Source organism: Hippichthys cyanospilos, chromosome 7 (genome assembly GCF_059441005.1).
Source record: "Hippichthys cyanospilos isolate Australia breed blue-spotted pipefish chromosome 7, RoL_Hcya_1.0, whole genome shotgun sequence".
NCBI lineage: Eukaryota > Metazoa > Chordata > Actinopteri > Syngnathiformes > Syngnathidae > Hippichthys > Hippichthys cyanospilos.
In genome coordinates this window covers 11567959-11582640 of record NC_142375.1, presented here as the reverse complement: position 1 = coordinate 11582640, position 14682 = coordinate 11567959, and the positions used below count along the sequence as shown (strand labels likewise).

Sequence of the window (14682 nt, the reverse complement as noted above, 5' to 3'; positions counted from 1 at the left end):
GGAGGGATGGGGAGGTGGTGATGATTTCTGCCAAGGGGATGCACACGGAAAGAAAAAGCGAGAAGGAAAGAGCGGCGCGATCAAGTAGGCTATCTTGTGGAAAACACGGAACTGGATCAGACTCCGAGATGTCTAGAGTTAGGGCTCCACCTACCGTGTGTGGACACACAAACGCACAGGGAAGGAGGAGTTGAAAAACCAGAACAAGAAAAAAATCTTCCTCCCTCCGCAAAACTCGAATGACCTGGTATGAAGAAGTCTGGTTCGTTTGTGTAGTACTTTCGTTTGGAAAAAAAAATAATGATAATAATAATTAAGAGGAATTCAACCTCCAAAAGTTCTTTTCCACTAGTCTAAACAGCGAATACTGTTTACTACTGCAATAAAGACTGAAATATCCCTCAAAGGTCCACTTGATTGGGTTGAACATAGGCACTCCTGTAATAGGTCTGTATGTAATTGTTTGTTTGTTTTGTCGTATTGTCGGATACCACAAAATTGGGAGGAGTCAGCGTGATTCCAGACAACGTCAGTGAGTGCAGAAATAAAGCACGTTTGTCGCATTAATATCTCATCTAAAACATTGAGCAATTGCCACCAAAATTCATATTCCTACTCTGGCCCACTTCAAACTGTGATCATTTTTATAAAAGATCTACATAATACTTGGGACTTTTGGAACTGCAATTGTGAGCTCAGCTGAGGAAATACATTAATTTAGGTGACAAAATAAAAAAAAAAATAAAAAAAAGATGTTTACACATTGAAGAGGATAGGTGAAGGAATGAGTGTGTGGACTTTGGTGTCGATTGGTTGTAATTTCCAAACATTTAGGGACGATATTGTTTTCCCTACAGCCTGACAGCAGTTCTCCGGCCTGTATGCTAACTCCTGCAACTGACTAGCTAGCACTTGAACATTCCACTGCCATGGTTGCCCAGGCAACTATCAAGCGCAGGTACAACCAATGTTATCGGGATTAAATTATCTTCTTACCAAAGAGGTAAGCGCCCATGCAGCTGCTGCTCATTGGAGCCTTGAGTGGAGGCTTCTCCCCTCTAAAGAAGTGCACCCTTGTAGCGAGAGCTGATGCCGCCTGTTAAGTCGATGTTTCAGTGTGGCCGAGTCTGGTTAGCAAGCTGTGACATGCCTCAGTGGTCTTTGTAAGATTTTACTGCTGGTGAAAAATCTATAATCCAGCACGTATGCAGGGATGCAGGGAAGGACTTATGAAAATATGGACCACCAGACCGATAGCAACGGGGCCGACTTGACAGCCAAGTGTGGCCGCTGTGAAGGCACTATTTTTGGCTGGTGCTGCTCATTTCCACTGTCTGAAAATATTTCGACTGATATCTTTACTCTATGTACATTCTCTCCGCTAATAGCGAAGAAGCAATGTGTGAATTGGTGCATCCTCCCCGTCTGGATATATGGATCTTAACCTGTCTGCCTACTCACCTTCACATTTTCTCATTGTCATAAAAGTCAGCAATAGGTAGGCAGATCACTGCGATATTTTAAGAGGTTGAAGAGGCCTTTATTAGGGATATCGGCATATGTTTTTACGGCTAATTCAGCATAGATTTTGGACAATATATGCAATTTAAGTATAATGATTTCCATTGGAGAAATTTCATCAGGTCCCTGCTCTGACTATAATGGCTTTAGGGGACATTTTGGAAGTCATCTGTTATTACTGACTTTACCTAAACATCTGTCCATCTAGTCATTATCTAAACCGCGTATGCTCCCCTGAGACGCCGGCGTGCTGGAGCCTATCCCAGTTGCCTTCGGGCTGTGGGTGCAGCATCTGATTGCTGATTAAAAAATTATATAAACTGAGCTTGTTAGTGAAAGAGGGACAATCTCGGCCAAAGTGGCCATTTTGAGAAGAAATATGAATGAAAAAACTTGAACTTCAATTGTTTTTTTTTTTTTATTCTTGTCAGGAGTCAACCATTTTGCCATTTACTGTCAACTGAAAATAAGAGAAAAGTTGCTGAGGGCTCAGGTGATGTTTGAAACCTGAGCCATGATATGTAAGCCCTGAGCAATTGTGATGCAATTTTCAGTCAACAGCAAGAGGAATAATAGCCATGCTTGAGATAATTAAAAACGGCTGGATTTTGCTGCTTGATCTCAATTCCACAAATGCATTATTAATCAGATTGCCGTGTTTCGACAAGTCAGACCATGTAGCAAATAGTAAATAAAAATAATAACGTATATCCTTACAGCAATGTTTGGCTTAGTAAAACCAGGAGAGTATTTTGTACAGTCAAACTTTTTTCCTTCTAATCTAAAAACCTTGATTTTACTGCAGAAATACTTGATCAATGTACAGTATGTCAGTCAATGTCTTACAATGCAGATCAAGAAATCTGATTATTTCCAGCTTGTGCTTTGTTGCCTGCAGCTAATTTGAAAACAGCCTGTGTGTGTGCAGTGTAGTCCCCCCTCCCTCTTTCCTTTTAACACACATTATTGAACAAACTGGAACTAAATTAAGACTGAGACTGTCCTGTATAAAACAACCAAAGAGCTTGTTTTTACATGCCCCAAATCACAACCAATCACTATGTTTTGGATGTAAGTTAATCCTGTCTTCATACCAGTGGAAAATATCGCTCCCGAAGCCCAAACCTTAACCGTATATCTATGTATTATCTTTGTCACTTATCCTCACGAGGGTCAGAGGTGCTCTGGTGTTTGTTCCTGCTCTCTGCGGGCAGTAGGCGGGGTACACCTGGACTGCTTGCCAGGCAATCACAGGGCACACTAATACAAACAACCATTCACACTCACAATCAAACCTAAGGACAATTCAGAGTCCAATACAGCTTCCATGTATGCTATTGGAGTGTGGGAGGAAGATGGAGTGCCGGGACAGAACCCACACAGGCATGCGGAGAACATATAAAATCCACACAAGAAGGCCAGGGCTGTGATTAAACCCTCACCTCTGAGGCATACATGCTACATATACATACATGATTCATATTTCTGTTACACTAAGCTACATTGCATTTTGCTACTTTGCAATTTTTTAAAAAAGTTTTGTTTTGTTTGAACTGAGAAACTGGCTCCATTTCACCAACTGAACACTTTCTGTGGCTCCACACAGTCAAGTTTCCAAAGTGACTCATTTATGTGGAGCAATGCAGAGTGATACTCTTTTGTTATATAACTATTAGGTGATACCGTTGGTCAATATCAAAACCTGCACAAACGTTTATTATATTTTATTTGATGTTCATTATCTTATTTACGGAAAGAGTAGCTACATCTGAAATTCCTCACTATTACTCAGAAAATGAGAGTCCTTTCACTTAATATTTATTCTCATTCAAGTAATTATTTGCAGGTCTCCTCTATAGAATAGAATGGAATAGAATAGAATGTTGATGAGCGTATGACGGACAACAATGTCTTTATTGTCGTTGTATGCAACGAAATGGGTTAGGGGTTGGGGTTAGGTGCCAAAATGCTTAATATATTTAGGCAGCGCTCCTCTCAGCTGTGCAAGTGTACCTAATGCTGTGTCCGATGAGTGTCAGGGCAGAGGATCAGTGGCCGACATGCGCACTGGTGTCCTGTCAACAAGGCTGCAAAATTTAAAAAAAAAACAAACGGTTTCTTCTTAGATAGTGGTCACGTGCATTGCGTTGTCATCAATTGTTTGAGGGAACTTTGATGATTTATTTCTTCCCTGGTGTCTCACAGCGGAGTGGAGAAACAGCGAACGTCCGGGACCTGTTGCGCTTCCCCCGACGTGTCTCCATGAATCTTTACGGAGCGTCCATGATGACCGTCTGCTCGTCACGGTAATGGACGGAACTAGATGCTGTCTGTATTTGTCATGTCAAATTATTAGCTACCGCGCGTATTTAATTAGTGTAAATGATTTTCATATTGATGTTGTCTAGTCTGCATCGCCTTGTTAAGAGAAAATAAGTTGGAAATAAGCCGTGAAGGACATATACGCTGCGACGTTTTTATCTGCTGCCCTATGATTAGCTTTTCAATGAGACGTTGTCATTGCCGACTGAACCCATTAGTGCACACTCAATGGTCACTTCATTAGGTACACACCCATTCAAATCCAATACAAGAACTGTGTCACAAATTCTAGATTTTTAAAGCTGAAAATCATGCAACACAACATACTGTATGCCTGTAAGTGTGGGAGGTGTTAATGTAACACATCATTATTTGATTTATTTATCATTGATCCAACTAGTGTTTCTAATCTTTATTTCAAACACTACAAACAACTGATTCCATAAAATCAGACACAATGGAGTACTACAACCTTTTGTAGTTATAATTCAAACATACAATTCATTCTGTCTGTACTAGTGTCCAAACTGAGCGTGACTCGGACATATTTGTACTGTGCAAATCTACCTGATATCGTGACCACCCCAGTGAATATATAATTATATACAGAAGACTGATGGGAAGGCAGTATGTCGCAGTTAATTACCATCGAGGGCTGGTAAACCCTATTGGAGATTTAAATCCCGCTAAAGAGCATTAGTTCACAAGCCATTCGCTTGTTAAAAAATGATAATGGCAAAGGAAATGAAGTGTGTTGAAGAACAGATGTGGAATGCATATTGGACGCATTCTTTTAATTATGAGGGGAAGATGCTTCTACGTGTACTTGCAATTAATTGCAATATAGTTCTGAAATATACTGGCACGTTTGGCACATCACGTGACAAAAGTATGTATTCTTTTTAGGTCTTAAAATCTTAGATGCCAGGCAGGAAATGGCATTTGACTGAGACTGGGTCACCAAGAAAGCGCTCAACGAAGCAGATCTATAATGGAGATCATGGGTAAGAACATTAAAGTCTTCCAGACAAGACACACATGCTCAATATAAACATATTTACAAGCTAAGGGGTCAGACAAGGATGCATTAGTGAAAAGTTCCATGTGCAGGTGGCATAGGGCTCAGTGTCAAGATGCTCTCAACTTTGGTGTGAAAAGTTTATAGTGTCTTAAATCTCTGCCATGTGCAATTGCTGAATTTGTGGCTTATGCGCATTAGCTACTCCTTCACTGAATACACTAGGCCAACTTGACCCCATACAACCTTTCAACAAAAGCCTGTTAGATTTTGCCAAATTTTACAACTTGAGAGGTTCTATTCTTTCTTGAGTATAAGGCGGCTTACGTAATTGAAAAAAGTCAGAAAATATTTTTTAATCATTATACAGAAAAACAGCACTGCAAAAACAATTTACTGACTAATGCAACGATCTAAATTAAGACAGTAACATATTACTTTTACATAACAGAATACATAACACAAGTGACAGAAAAGAGTTTGTCAACCAGCACATTATTTCATTAACATATCATGTAATTTTAGCAAAAGAACAACCCCCCCCTTAAAAATATATATAAAATATATATATAAAATATTTATTAAAAATGTATATATATATATATATATATATATATATATATATATATATATATATATATATATATATATATATATATATATATATATATATATATATATAAACACACACACACACACACACACACACACACACACACACACATAGTGAGGCGAAGTCTTGCACGTTTTGAGGCTAAGATTTCTATATCCCTTTGGTCAGTTTCACTATTGTACCTTTGGAGTGTTTCTATTTCAAGGTCACACTGTATAATCCTGATAAATACAAAGCTGGGCTTCCATTTTTGCTATTCAAATATGCCTGATATTGGTATTAAGGACACAGTGCAGCTCTATGGCTAACTGCAAAGTCACCCAGGAAAAACCTTGTAGCTGAATGACAGACAAATTAATGATGTACAATTTCTGTGCAGATACTCAGCGTGCCTTGGAGGCTGTGGAGCGACTCCAAGCCAAACTGAAAGAGCGAGGGGAGGCCCCTGCTCAGGAGAAACTCAGCCTGCTAAAGACGGTCCTTCGGAGCCCCCTCTTCCTTCATATTCTCAGCTTACAGAAGGCTCAGCGGAAGCCCCCAGCCAAGGTACGGCGCGAGCTTGAGCGTGTGGGTGTGTTTGGTGTACATTGAACGGTATAGAAGGAGCTGGAATCATTCCCAAAATACTGAATGCAGGAAGCAAACCGGATGAGTAATCAGCTTACCTTGGCTTACCACTAAAGCCTGAAGACAGAGAGAGGGAGTGAGAAGGAGGGGCAAAGGAAGAAGTGCTTATACTGTATGAGATGTCAAGGAGTTTGAAATAATCACATAGAAGTTTCCGTTTGCTGTTTGTGAGTGGGATGTGACCCTTGGTGCAAGTGGTACTTGAAGATAGTTTGCATCCTATATACTGCCTTGTAGCATGTGAAAGACACAACATAATCAAGGTTATGTTGCTTGGCAGTGTATCAAGGTTTGGCAAGTGTGATTAAGCCTTAGAAGACTAACACTATAAGACCAACACAAGCATTATTACGTTACGTCAGTACATTATTTATAAGGTTTGGTGTCTTGAACAGGAGTCCCTTGTCAGAGCTCAAAAATAAATTTGATCAATATCAGTTCCAAATTTTATAGCAATAATTCAACCCTTAATCCACGTCTATTCCCCTGTGGCCAAGCTTTTGCTGCCACCCAGTTTCCAAGTGTGAATCTGTCTGTGTGCGGGCTTTTTTGTCTGTCCTTTGCATTGGCAAAGTCACCTGTGAGGAGCTTCAGCCTCTGGGGACACTTCAGTGCGAAGACATGGAAATAAAACTAATTCAAAATTAAACATCATACAACCATTAATAGTGAATTTAACTATCCAAAATGAACATTTTGTGGGGAACTTTATTTGGGAAAATGTTGACTTTTTGGCAGTTCAGAATTTTTGTCACGCAAATATAATAAGCAGAATGATTTGATTTTCAAATGGGGACAATGTGAATCTGTTTTGTTGGAAGTGTGTGAAAAATGGGGATTTGGGGCGGTATTGTAATGATAGAATTGTAGAGGTTGTGATCAGTGGGATTTTTTCTTAAGTAAGGTGAATCAAAATGGCTGAATGATATGTTTAGGGGAAACTTGGCTTCATTGGGAATGAACAGGAAATTTTGGGGTGAAAAATTTTAGTAAAACGCTGACTATTCGGAACGAGAAAAATACTAGCATCCATGGCGTGAATTTTTGTAAAATGTTGAAATTGGAGTGGTGTTTTGGATGAATTATGTGAAAGGAGATGCTTTTCAAAAAATGTCAAGTGTGTAAACAGGAATAACATAAAATTTCATTTTAATGCTTGCAAAACTCCACAAAAGTGACTCCAAATGATAAAGACTGCTGTAAAACATGTAAAGTGTGTATTTTTGGGCAGGTAAGATTGTACATTGTACCTTGTTGTGGCTACTTCAGCGGGCCTTACTTGACCACAATAAACCGCTTCTTTGTTTTCTTGTTGACTGACACTTTAATTTTCAAGGATACCTTACTCCAGAATGGCTAAATAAATAAAGATTTCTCCTGTGGTTCATTCTGAATGATTCTACCCTTCAGTTTCACCCCACTCATCCTATTCCTCCCTGTCTTTCTCTGTGTGTTCTACAATTAATGTGTCAGTTTCCCATTCTCCCTTGCATTGATCAATTCTCTTGTTTATCCGTTCTTTCAAATTTACTCCCTATACCTTTAAAATCTATCTCACTTTCCCCTCCTCTTTCCAAACCAGGGGAAGGGTCTTTCCAAGTCGGTGTCTATGAACTGTGGCAAGTGCCAGGGTGTAGCGATGGATGCCACAACGCTAATCCACAGCGACTCCTACACATGGGCCATGGAGAACCAAAGAACTAGCAGGTCGCTCCACAGGGACGGAAGCATTTCCTCCCTGGACTCACAGGATTTGCCCTTCTTAGACATCTATCCAAACAACTGCATTCACACTGAATCCCAGGTACCTCAAGTGTGCGTCATAAGCATGAGTTTATTCATAATAATGGGGAGCAACTTACTCCCAAGGTGCTCTCTCAATGAGAAGATGAAATGCATCGCCTTTCAAAAATGTCAATTTGTTAGAGAATATCACTTCAAATGACACAAGCATTGCTGGGTATAAAGCTTTGTGATGGTGCTCGGCTTGCTCGATGTCACTTCAGGTTTATTTATTGTTTCTTTTAGTACTGCACACCACCTCGAATATCCCGATCCATGTCTATGGGGAGGAATCTAGCAGCAATTGCGCATGAGGTAAATCTCTCTCTCTCTTGCTTGCTCCTCTCTTTTTCACTTTCTGTCTCTCTCTATCTTTATATACACACAATGTTCTGAGATTTTTTTTTTTTAATATCTTCAAATGTTTTACATTTCTATTCTTTTATTAGAGGCGTCACCTGGAGATCATAGAGCTGGCCAATGATGGAAAGGGGCTTGGCTTTGGTATTATTGGCGGACGGAGTACAGGGGTCATGGTCAAGACCATCCTGCCTGGTGGAGCAGCTGGTCAGGTAAATGGAAAATAACTGAAAAGTGTGATTTGCAAATTTGCCAGCTGTGTTGGAACCTAGAGTCAATGATACGATCGTAAGTATAGCTCAATGTAGGTTCTCGGTCACAGCACAAAGATAGAATGAAAGACATCTACTTGGTTATCTCACATATTCAATCATTGATTGTCAGAAAAGCACCAGGACTGGTGTCAAAGAAGATATACTGTATTTCATAATCAAACTGTCTTCCCCTTCGAAATGATCCCACTGACGTTTAATCCAGATTTAGAGCCTTTTCTACCACATCTTCATTCATTCCTGAAAGGATTCTTACAACATTCACCACATTTTTTTTTTTTCATGGCCATCTTCAAGTTGTCCTCATTTTCAAAGTGGGTAACTTTGATGCCGTCCTCTGGCTTGGGAGAGGAGAACAAATCACACTGATCAAGGTAGTTGAGCAGGGTGATGTTTTACTCGGCCAGGAACTGTGCGATGCTCAAGGCATTGTAAGCAGGCATGTTGTCATGTTAGCGAGTCCTGACCTCTTGGAAAGAACGTGGTCAATAACTTTGAAGATGAACTTCAACTGTCTTGCGTTCATTGACCTTAACTGCGTCGTTCATGTTCCTAGCTCAATCAGTGCTGTAGATGCATATTTGCAGAAGGCATTATACTCGATGATTCATTCCGACGCAACACTTGGATATCATTCACATGTTCTGTGGTTTCAAATGGTATGGGGTGAGTGTAAAGACAACAAATAGAAGACTTTGCAAGGAACGGAAGGAAAGAGTAAGCACTTGTCGACTCCACTACATTGGGACACTCGTTCATGCTCGAAATCTCCTCTTTTGTTTTTGTAATTGTTAAATTGTAAAATTATTGACCGGACCGAATTATTGTTATATTTACACCATCACAGAATGGTCTGGCCCATCTGTCCATTTTCGAGATCAAATATGGTCTTTCAGTACTGAGCCCCTGCTCTAAACCACTAAACCCTGCTACAGTATTGCTGCTGCTACAGTATTTATTACACTGCCTCAAACTCAGGCTTTTATGGCTGCAAGGATATTTAGCCTATATTTATACAACAGACTCATGTTCTATCGTGTTCTATCATGTTCTATCATGTTCTCTATCGACACAAATATTCAAGTCATGGTCAATTAAAGGAAGTATTAGTAGCTAAATGACTCATTCATCAGTGGTGAGTCATTTTCATTCATTAAATTTAAATGTAATTTAAAGGAGCGATTTGATTATATGGCGTTTCTGTCTCATACTAACTAGACAGACATATAGATTTTCTATAATTACAAAAAAAGCCACATCCGAGCAAGCTTCATAATGCTCTTATAATGCAGCATTTGAAGTGATAGCCTGCTTGTGTTTATTTGATGACATTTTCAACATTTTGTAAACGGTTTCAGCACTTTCATTCGGAATGTGCTACTTTTTTTTGGACATTCAGGCATTTCTGTTTGAACCCTATTCATTTTGAGTAGTAACATGCATACATATAATGCGATATGATGCAAATACTCTATACACTAGTTAAATTATGGATACTGGGTACGCCATACAGATTTGTTCTTCAGTAGAGGAGCCACTGATCATTATACATACAGTATGTGTCATCAGTCATCATAGAGTCACTGATCATTATTACTCTTACAATTCACAAAATTAGCAGGAGAACGAAAATATAATCTAAAAAAAGCTGATGAGAAAGTAATAGAGATGACTGTAGGTTTGCCACTATAGCGTGCAGCCAGGATAATTGCTTCGAGCCCCACCATTTTCTATTCTCATGAAAGACTCACTAAAACAGTTTCCATGCTGTGGGGTGACAGTGCTAAGTACTGTCCCACTGTGCCAGTAAAAAGCCTCTCAAGCTCACCAATTAAGACCAGGCAAATGAATCTAAGGTTTTGATGTAGCTAGTTGCGATGGTGTTTGAGCTCATTTAAGCCAATATTCCACCACTTCCTCCTTGCCGTTGAATACAAATTTTCTCACTTAATATTCAGCGCTATACAAATTAACTGAAGCACCAGCACCTTTAATGAATTAAAAAAAAAACTTTGTTGTGATTTTTGGCACCCCAAGGATAAACGTTTGCGCAGTGGGGATCAAATCTTGCGCATTGGAGACACCGATCTGGCAGGCATGAACAGTGAGCAGGTGGCCCAAGTGAGTTGATGGATGGATGGATGGATGGATGGATGGATGGATGGATGGATGGATGGATGGATGGATGGATAGATAGATAGATAGATAGATAGATAGATAGATAGATAGATAGATAGATAGATAGATAGATAGATAGATAGATAGATAGATAGATAGATTAATTATTCACCACCCATTTTCTGGCACAGGTACTACGAAATGCTGGTAGCAAGGTAAAACTCCTCATCGCCAGGGACATCAACAAGGACAACCTTTCCTCTCCTGTCCTTAGCCAGGAGTCCTTGGATGGTGAGGTGTGTTAATTCCAAAATGTACTCAATATAAAAGTCTGCCCCAGGATAATAATACCAAGGTTTGATTGTGTAAGCAATGCACTTTATATTGTTGTTGTTTGGAAGTAATCGGGAGAGCTTTGTCTTATATTTTAATGTCTTTATTTGGTTTCTCAAAGAACACTAGAACAATTTTGAGAAATTTAATGTTGATTGGACACAACGTTTGAATTCCTGTTATCTCACATTCAACCTTACTCGACTTTCAGTGTTGTCTCATTTAGCATGTGAGCGTTTTGACACTACCTAAGTGGGGCAAATAAACACCTCAATACAATACATTACAGTTTAAAATTAGCGGTGTTTTAATTACCATATTGTTATAACAGTACCTTTTAAATGATGTTAAAACTGTTTGCTATGATTATTATCTAATTAGACTGTGTAGGTGTTGTGGTGGGTGTATACAATGGTGTCTTTCTGCTTCTCACCAGCTCTTTGACTTGAATGATGACTATGAGTTCAGTGTGCAGTTCACTAAAAACAGCCGGGGGCTGGGATTCACCATTTCCAGCTATATAGGCGACTTAAACTCAAGTAATAAAAGTTGTTTCGCATTTGAAAATAAATATAAACACAGCCAATAAAGGTGGTTTTGTGTTAAGCTTTTTTTTATTTTTCTGCTCAGTTTACAGTGCTGGTGTGACAGTGAAGACCATTTTGAAGGGCAGCAGTGTCGACCAAGATGGGCACATACACATTGGCGATATCATCCTGTCTGTAAGTTTCGGGAAAAAAAAATCTCTTTTTTAAAAATTGTTATGCACAGTAAAGTTACATAGAGTTTCCCTGTTTTAATTGAATGAGTTCAGATTCTTTGGGATTGATAACTAAAGTTTCGCCTACTAATAATAATAAAAGTAAACAAACTGAAAGACGCTTGTACCTCTTCACCAGTTTGCGATAAGTTCCTTCTCTTATTTTCATGATGGTTGGTCCCCATTCAATAGTAGAAAAGATCAACTTTTTTATTTTAATGTCCAGAATTAACCAGTGCAAATGAAGTCACAAGTTCAGCTTGTTATTTGTTACAGACCAGGATGGTGCCTTAAAGAGAGTATGTCTTGGGAAATTGACTTTTCAACTGTTTGTATACAAATAGTTATGTCTCTGGAGTGCCCTCTCACCCTTCAAGTGTGAAATTAAACAACCAAGTAAATCTTTTGTCAGCTGTCATTTATGAAAAACGTCTCCTGACCTTGAATGAAATGGTATTGTGACAATAATTAAATTAGCTAGTCGTGCAATTCATTTGCAGTTATTATGCATACGGCTGAGCCTTGAGGGAATCTCAGACTCTTCAGTCTTCCAATAACACTACAAAAAAGTGAGTACATTTGCGACTTCCTTTTTATGAGATACTGTATCGCCATCAGGGAGGTTGGAAAAGTTGCTGCATTGTATTTAGATGTCATTCTGTTGGACTGGTTATCATGGTAACAAAAGTAATCAAAAGGTTTGCCTCCCCTAAACTAAAAGATAGATTTAAGTGTCACTACTGCATGCTAATTGTGGTTTATTTATTTTTTTCAGTGAGTATTTTAATGGAACAATGTCAGAGACCTTTTTTAAGATACATTGGTAAAAAAGACAACATAACACAATGTGTCTCTTATGGGTAGTTTATTTCTGGCAGTACTTGGGTCTGCTTTGAGTGCTTGTACACACTTCTCCAAAAGAGATTTTGCATAGTCTATATAGAGGAATAAGAATGGGGAAAACAATTAAATGTTCTTATGGGCTCTCATTTTTGTTAGGGCCCTTTTGAATGTGATATTCGTGTGTGTGGCACGAACATCAAGAGGGAGTATAAAACATTGATAGGTTGGATGAAAAATGTAATGGGTCCTGCAGCGGGCTGACTGATATGGAACTAGAGCCGATCAACTGGGAATGTGAGAATATTGTTTGAAAGCTTTAACAATGTGGGTTGTGGTATAAAGGATCAAGAGTAACTGGTCCTACCACAAGTCTCGGGTGGCCGCAATTCTTTGAGTGTGCACCACTAAAAGTATTCACACTGCTTCATTTTCTTGTCTTTCGCTTGGGACAGCAGTAGGTTCATTTGGAAAGACTTTTACCACAGGGACTAAGCCTGGGGAATAGAGTGTCACTAGTTCAAGATTAAATCATGGAAGTTGGAACCTGCTGCTGAGATGCAGGTTCATTTCCAATGGGTCTGCATGAGAACTTTATGAAACCCAGTCATTGTCATTAATTTTAACCCGAGTCATAAGTTGCCTGTGTGCAAGTTGCAAGTAAGTCATATCCTTTAAGGCTGTATATCGTGGTATTTTAAACTTTCCATTGTATATGCATACAAATGATGGCATCTTACCTTTGGCACATTGCCAATTTAATTTCTTATGAAATATAAGAGTTTTTTTTTTTTGGTAGTGTCTTTTTTTAACCCGAAAGTGAAACATCTCATTGACTGAAACCGCACCTCAAAAAACTAAAATAACATAGGGGTATGTAAACATATGTGTGCAACTGTGATTTTACAATCTCAAAAAACTCAAAAGTAGACAGTATTTCACATTGAGAAATGTAAGAAGTTAGTAGCAAAAGAAAATAGCCCCAATGCAAAAATGCTTAATTTCTATACAGGATCTGGCCTCTCCAAGGGGCGCAATTGTGGGAATAGATAACTTTCATTTGTGCTTTTAGTGAAAATCCACACTTGTGTTGGTGAAGGTTCACGATGCATTGCCAAACTGCTTTGCATTGCAAAATGCTTTCAGCCAAAACTGCATATTTGCGACTTTTACATTTTCTACAGAAAAACCTTGAACTAATTAATGATTGGTTGTTTACTTGGCCAAGTAGGTGCACAATCTCTTCTCCACAACACTGGTGTGAGAGTAAAAGATAATGTAGGCTTGTGTTTATTCAGCAGTCTACACGGATGGTATTGGGGCAATGTAGAGCTGGTGCGAGGACATTTCAATCAATTCATCAATTTAGAGTCACAAAACAACACTTTGTACACTTTGAAGATTTAGGTTGAGTAACATTGCAAAATAGTTAAAATCACCAAAAAGCTAAATTTTCAGGATAGTTAGTTTAAAGTTATGAGCAAGGCCAAAATCAAGGAAGGGAGGTGGAAGTGGCAGTAGTGTTTGCAAGACACTGTACTGTACTTCATCTTGCACAACGCCAAACGAGTCGTGCGCTTCTCATGTTCAATGCAACTGAGGGATAATGGCAGGATTGGCCGGGACTTGGCAGTTTTTGTCCCACTATAGCATGCAATGAATGGCACAAGGGCCCCATTACACACAAAGTAAAGTATCAAAAGACATCCATTATTAACCACAAAGCAAAAGACTGAAGCCAAATTTCTCAAAATGAAATTAGGAAAACATGTATAATGTGTTTTGACAAAACAAGGCCTATGTCGGGTATATTAGTTTTGAGATATTGACAAAAAATACCTTATGGACAGACTGACGCGCAACATTTTTTAATCGACAAGCTAGCAAGAGTGTCCCTGTGAAGCTGTCAACAAAAAACCCACACCTTGAACGTTTCACCAGTAACTTATATACGCAGTGTATGATGTGACCCACCGGCACAACATTGAACAGAAGCCACACAGACTTAGAGCCGTGTGAATTTTATATACTGTATCAACACAAACATACATGCAATATGCAACATAACTGCACATGCACTTCCTTACATTGAAGTAGATCACCACGTCATCCAAAC

At 39.0% G+C, this 14682-nt stretch overlaps 1 protein-coding gene across 2 annotated transcripts in view; it reads left to right on the top strand.

The window, feature by feature from the left end:
• The first annotated feature begins 3636 nt into the window (after nt 1–3636).
• LOC148421061 (multiple PDZ domain protein) overlaps nt 3637–14682 on the top strand; it is a 52358-nt gene continuing 41312 nt past the window's right edge. For both annotated transcript variants that reach the window (XM_088419460.1, XM_088419459.1), the window contains exons 1-10: nt 3637–3827; nt 4750–4847; nt 5854–6020; nt 7684–7905; nt 8130–8198; nt 8333–8455; nt 10553–10636; nt 10825–10929; nt 11403–11505; nt 11597–11688. In XM_088419460.1, the coding sequence (XP_088275586.1) occupies nt 4835–4847; nt 5854–6020; nt 7684–7905; nt 8130–8198; nt 8333–8455; nt 10553–10636; nt 10825–10929; nt 11403–11505; nt 11597–11688 (978 nt within the window). In that variant the 5' untranslated portion in view covers nt 3637–3827; nt 4750–4834. The remainder of the gene's footprint in view (nt 3828–4749; nt 4848–5853; nt 6021–7683; nt 7906–8129; nt 8199–8332; nt 8456–10552; nt 10637–10824; nt 10930–11402; nt 11506–11596; nt 11689–14682) is intronic.